At 46.4% G+C, this 6,599-nt stretch overlaps 1 protein-coding gene across 1 annotated transcript in view; it reads left to right on the top strand.

Moving 5' to 3' along the window:
- Window positions 1-3,829: 3,829 nt before the first annotated feature.
- Spatc1l (spermatogenesis and centriole associated 1 like) overlaps window positions 3,830-6,599 on the top strand; it is an 8,982-nt gene continuing 6,212 nt past the window's right edge. Inside the window, exon 1 of the mRNA XM_004631815.2 lies at window positions 3,830-4,085. Coding sequence (XP_004631872.1) covers window positions 3,887-4,085 — 199 coding nt within the window. The 5' untranslated portion in view covers window positions 3,830-3,886. The remainder of the gene's footprint in view (window positions 4,086-6,599) is intronic.

Here is a 6,599-nt window from a genome sequence, read left to right as displayed (position 1 = left end):
TTTTTTTTTTTTTTTTGCGGAACCGGGGATTGAACTCAGACCCTTGTGCTTGCCAGGCAAGCACTTATTCTACTGAGCCATCTCCCCGGCCTGTTTGCTGATTTTTTTATTGTTATTCTTTTAGATACAACACCAATGACATCATCCAAGAAGGAAATAATTAACTGGATTTTGTTAAAATTAAAAATACCTGCTCTGTTAGAGACTGGACCAGAAAATGAAAAAAATATTCTGGGGGAAAATACTTACAAGAGACACCAAATAGAGGACTTTTGTCAAAACAAAACTCAAGGGGCCAGGGAGATGGCTCAGTGGAATAAGTGCTTGGCTGGCAAGCACAGGGCCCTGAGTTCAATCCCTGGTTCCACCAAAAAGAAAAAACAACCCCTCAAAACTTTAAAAAGTTCCCTGTCAATTCTTTTTAAAAATTGGGATATTTTAGATATACATAATCATCATAGGGAATTTGTACCTATATCTGATCTATCTAGCTTTTTTCCCATTCCTCTCATCCCTTCAACCCCTCTTCCCCTGCTTTTTACCTTTTTTCTTTTCTTGCCCCTTTCCTTTTCCCCTCTCCATTCCCCTTCTAATAAGAACCAAAATTTAAGAAAACCAAAAACAGTTTTTAAAAAGCTAACGGTTGACACATTTTGCCAAAAAACAGGCAACAGATGTTTGACAAGCTTTTGAAAAGATGCTCCACATCATGTCATCAGGGAAATGCAAGTTACAATGAGTTACCCCTAGCACACTCAGTAGAATGGCCAAACTCCAGAACATAACACCAAATAGTGGTCAGGCATGTAACAACAGGAACTCTGGTGGGAATGCACAGTGGAGCAGTTTGGCATTTAGAGTATACACAGTCTTACTGTTAGACCAAGCTATCATACTCCTTGTTATTCAATTAGAATTGAAAACTTGTGTTCACAAAATACCCTTCGCAAAAGTTTATACTTTTGCCCATTAAGGATGTCAAGTATCCTTCAGTAGATGAATGAACTGGTACTTATGGAGGATAGAGTATTCAGTGCTAAGAAATGAGCCATTGAGCTATAAAAAGAACCTTGAGTACCTTGTTAAGTGAAGCCAGTTAGGGCTGCTTGCTGTATGATAGAGGTAGAACTAGACACAGTATCAGTATCAGTGGTTGCCAGGGGCTAGAGGAAAGCAAAGACTGAAAAGACAGAGCATGGGATTTTATGTTGCCTACTGTATGGTACTGGAATGGGCACATAATGTTAAAAGGATGCTCTTGTGAACACTGGATGGGTGATAATGTGTCACTGCAGGCCCAAGACTAACAAATGAGCTCTTGGGTAAGCATGTTAGTAGAGGGAGGCCATGAAGTTGCTCTTTAAGAGCTTTTTAAAATGAGAGCACAAGGCTAGTTAGAAAATAATTTAATCTGGATGCAGGTAAAAGCATGACATCAAAATTTGTGGGATAGGAGCCAGGGAGATGGCTCAGTAGAAGAGGGCCTGAGTTCAATTCCTGGTTCTGCCCCCCCCCCAAAATTGTGGGATATAAAAGATGTAACAAGTATGAGAAGTTTAAAAGTGATTACTTAAAATCATAAATGAATACAACAAATCAAAAATAGAATTAAATCAAAAGTTGATGCTTTGAAGAGATTAACCTTGGTCTGGTCACACAAAAAAATGCCTATCAGGAGTTAAGGTCCATTGCTGGACCCTTGAGACAGTGGTCCCCTGCTGTAGCATCCTGTTCAGTCTGCCTCACCTTGCTTGTCTACCTTAAATCCACACCTCACACCCTTTGCTGTACCTCTGCTAAAATCCTGCCAATGCTGCTTTGCACTTTATTTTCTATCTACTGGGTCTGCTAGTCTTGAGGGATGAGATATAGATGGACTGGGAGGCTCATCTTAGTGTACATGAATTCATGTGCTCCTTAAAAGTTACCAAAACTGGGCTGTGGATATACCTCAGTGGCATAAGTGCTTGCCTGGCAAGTGCAAGGTCCTGAGTTCAATCCTTGCTACTAAAAAAAAAAAAAAAAAAAAGGAAATTTACCAATCTGACATGTGAAGGAATAGAGATTTTTAAAATTTTATTTTATTGAGAAACAAGTATCAATGAGACAGCTTCAAAACTAATCAGTAGGACAGTTTCAATAATACATTGTACATAGTTATCTTCTTAGTGGTTATCCATAGTACAAGATGCAGACACAATATCCTGTCCAAACACTATTGGTACAAATCTTCTCATGGAATTCAGTGAAAGTAGCTGTATATCTATCCTAACAATTCTGCATATACAGATACGAACTGGTTCTTCCTTTGTATCACCTTTTTTTTGTTTAGTCCTGTTGCGAATGGGTATTCCATTGGCATCTAAATACTACAGGTGCATGAATTCAGCAAAACAATCCAACACAGTACAGCAGTCCACAATAGTAGTGGGTTGTCCACAGAAGTTGTTGACTTGAGCCTTTTATAGCTCAGCATATCGATATGGAGGAATAGAGATTGAAGTGGCCTTGTATCTATGTAACAACTGGAAATTTAAAACAAATCTAAGAGCTAAGTGGTATCATAATTTCTGAAATTAAATTCTATGAATCAGGAAATAAATTGATTCCAATGATAATATGCCTGAGCCAGCACAATGGCACATCTGTGTAATCTCAGTATGGGGGGGTGTTGCTTAGCAATTTAAACATCTGAAGGGTGTTGGGAAGCCCATGGCTGGAAAAGAGGGTGCCTGGGAAAGTGGGATTTTTGATTATAGGAGGAGCTGGTAGAAGGTAAGCTATATTGGCTGGTGCTGTCCTTCCAGGCTGGGTGTGGGAAAATCCTTGACTTTTGTCTGACAAACCCTTGCTCCCTCTGTCCTGGGAGCTCTCTTGAGTTCCCATCACTCTCACCTGGGATGAGAATCCTACAGGTTCATTGAGGCTAGTCCAGGATACAAAAGGGGTATTTGCCACTTAGAGGTTCCTGAAGCCCAGCATGCCCCAGGTCTCGTGTGGATAGTCCAGAGGGCTTTTCCCCGCCACACTGTCTCCAGATGAGCCTGGCAGATTATTATAACCAGTCGGATACCCTGTGCTCAGTCTGTGGGTTGACACTGCTGCCTAACCCTGCACATGGAGGGTGTGGTCTGTGAGGGACCTTTGTTCACAGCTCCCTCAGGGCCCCAGACCCCATGGGACCACTGTGGGGCCCTAGGCTGATCTTGGCACCCATTGCCCTTTTCTTCAAGTTGGGTGAGCCCAGATAACCATCCTTATACCAGTTGCCATCGAGGTTCTGGAGGTCCTAGGAGCTTGTGGTCCTGTGGAGTCAGGAGATAATGTGGGGTCCACTGTTTCGGGTACTGCCACAGTAAGGGTGATATGAGGCTCACATGTCTGTCAAGGTGAAGGTCAAACCCACTGTTGTCAAGGTCTTCATACGGTGTGAACAGTTGGCACCCAGCTGCCCAGCCAGAATGTCTGCTCTAGTAAGGTGCTGCTGGCAGGATCTGGCCCCAGAGATGTGTGTCTAGCCCCACTGCTGGGAAGCTCTCAGGAGCTCAGCACATCACCTAAAATTTGCACTCCTGTGACTTGTAGACCATCCTAATGCTAGTGACATGATCCACTACACAATGTGGAGTGTTCCTGTGTATGGTATACATGGCTGTTCTACTACATAGCCAGGGTCTAGCCTGGCCTAGGCATCACTTAGGAGGTGTCTGGGGGCCATGGGACAGGATGAGGTAGTGCTGCCTCTTTAAGGGTGGTGACATCACAAGGCCATGGAAGGCCAGGTGGCTGTAGAACTCTGTGTTCTTAGCTGTTTCTGTAGGCTGTGGGCTCTGGATTTCCACCTCCATGGGGCTGCAGGCCTGCCCATGAGTACTCAAGGACAGTCATGGCTGAGGGCAGTGAGCTGATGAATAGGCTAATGAGTGAGAATGCAGACCTGAAGAAACAGGTGCGCCTCCTGAAGGAGAACCAGATGCTGAAGCGACTGCTCAGTGAGAGCTGCCAGGATGGTGGCCGTGGGGTCCGTGACCTCCTCTTCCCCAAGGCACCCCCATACCCTGAGGCCTGTTCTCCAGGGAGTGGAGGTGAGCGTGATCCAGCCGGATGAGCCTATGAGAGGGTCAGGGGACCAGCGGTCATTAGGGCCTGCCTGCCCCATTCCCTGGAAAGGTCCTTCTTTTAGGCCACAGTCTGTATTTGGGGACATGACGAGGGGTGTCACCCACTGAGCTTGTCTCCAGTGCTACTGGGCTTGGCAGGAGGCTTGCCCTGCTTCTGTGCCTCCTCCCATTTCAGGACTTCAGCTGGCCAAGCATCCCTTCACACATATCCACACACATGCCAAGGCACGGCACAAGGCTGAGCCTGGTGATGGGGATGGGTGGGTGGGGATCCACCCCAGCAGGAGGCCCTGCTATTGCCTCCTGGGGGGTAGGTAGAAATGGCACTAAACTCACCACACAGAATCTACTCCAACCTTCTAGGACCCTTTACAGAAGAAAAACAGGATTTAATATTTGTCTGCAAAAATAGTTGGTTCTGTTTTAAGGGTCTTTGTGAAAAGTTTTCCAATTGGGGTATGGTTGATGGGTGTGACCTTGGCCTTCCTTTGGGTGATGAATGGCCAGCAGAACCCCAGTTAGAGCTGCTTGAGGCTCCTATGACCCAGTGGGATCAGCTTCTAGCTGGATATGGTGGTCACTCACACTCCTGGGTCATGGTGGGGACAGATATGTATTGCAACCTGCTCAGTCATCCATGACCAAGCAGATGGCTAGCTAGTATCCTGTGGACCTTACTGTCTGTGTGATGGTCACGTGGTCAGGCAGAGACTGGTGCCCTGAGGTCAGTTACTAGCCTGCCAAGGGAGGCTCTGGGGTCCTCTGCTTGTTTGATCACTTTCCAGCCACTATCCTATTGAATGTGCCCAGTAGAAAAGGTGATCTGCTTCCTTTAGCCCAGTGGAGCATCCACGGGCCTGTATGGGCTAGAATCAGGCCACCCCAGTGCTCATAGAGCCCCTGGTATGAGAGGTCTTTCTTGGGGCCTCAGCACCCACCATCTCTTGAAGGGGGAGTTTGGACATCTGGGGATCCATATGGGGAGTAGGTTGAGAGGACAGAGATAATGCTACTGGGATGTGACTAGACGGCCTCAAGATGCTTATTGAACAGCACTGGGCTAGATGTGACAGGTGTTGGTGCCAAGGTCACACTGAATTGAGCCCAAGTCTTGTTAATAATGACCACTGTCAGAGGCTTACACACTCATCCCACCAGGTTGAGTCCTCACTGCATCTCCTGTGTTTAGGGCACTGCCCTCGGGCCATCCCTCGGAGCCCAGCAGGAGCCCAACCCAAGGCCACCACATCTTCCCAGAGTGATGGAGCCAATTAAAATGTGTGGACCAAGGCCAACCTCAGGCTTTGGCCATGTCTACCATGAGTAGGAGGGCTGGCTCAGGAGGATGGTACCATCCTTCTCTCTCTGTGGCATCAGCCTATCAATCCCAGACTCCTGACACCACATTCTGAAGTGGTGCTGACATTAACCACTCAGGCACATGAGCAAGGTTGTCCCCAGCAGGGCACAGCCTTGGCCTTGGGGATTTGAGTTTGGAAAGCCAGTGCTGAGTCCCTGCACAAAGGGAGGTCTATAGACAGCAAACCATTGACTGCCACCACATAGCAATCGATGGTTTGCACATTTGCAAGAGTCTCGTAGCATCTGTCTTCAAAACAGGCTGTGTGCTTCAAAGTTAGCTTTTCTAAAGTTTCAACAGGTGATATGTCCAGCTGTTGCACGCTACAAAGGCCAGGATCCTTCAGCTTGCCCTGTCTCCTGGCCCACCTCCACAGACAGCCTGACCCATAGCTCCTGAACCTCCTGATGGGTTTTCCTATGTTTATCTCTTATCTCATTGGTTTATCTAAACAGGATCTTGCTGTCTACAGTTTGACTTTCCCAGTCACTGTCTGTGTTTTTCCTCTTCCAGTTTTCTTCTGTGTCTGCCCAGCACACTTTGATACTAAACACTTCAAATGGGCCTGTGACAGGCAGTAGCATGCCCTCAGGTCTCTGTGACTACAGACAGCCTTTCTGTGAGCAGCCATGTGTGCACCTCTTGCTGGCTATGACCTTCTGTCATTGGGGGAAATCCTCAGCCTGGATTCCTTGTGTCAATGGCTGTGTGCATTTGAAAGGTCGAAATAGATACTGTCCAATACTCCCAGCAAGCAGTGGCCTTGACACCCCACTGTGAAGGAGGAGGGGCATTGTCTGTTCATTCAGCAACAAAGATATTCCTGTGGGTCTCTGTCAGATGATGGGAGCTGGGCTCTAAAGTCAGGCCTTCTCTGGGCTTGGGATCCAGAGGAACAGCAGCCTGGACACAGACTGGGCACTGGAAAGAGTCCTCCTGCTTCTAAATTTGTTTTTTTTATATGCTTATTTTTTTATTGAGAAATAAATATGAATGAGACAGTTTCACAGCTGATTAATAGGACAGTTTTGATAGTCAATACACTGTACATTGTTATCTTCTTAGTGGTTATCCATAGTACAAGAAGCAGACAGGATATTCTGTCCAAACACTGTTAG

Source organism: Octodon degus, unplaced genomic scaffold, assembly GCF_000260255.1.
Source record: "Octodon degus isolate 3935 unplaced genomic scaffold, OctDeg1.0 scaffold00045, whole genome shotgun sequence".
Taxonomy (NCBI): Eukaryota; Metazoa; Chordata; class Mammalia; order Rodentia; family Octodontidae; genus Octodon; species Octodon degus.
Note: the sequence above shows the minus strand (reverse complement) of the source record. Positions and strands in the feature narration are given on the sequence as shown.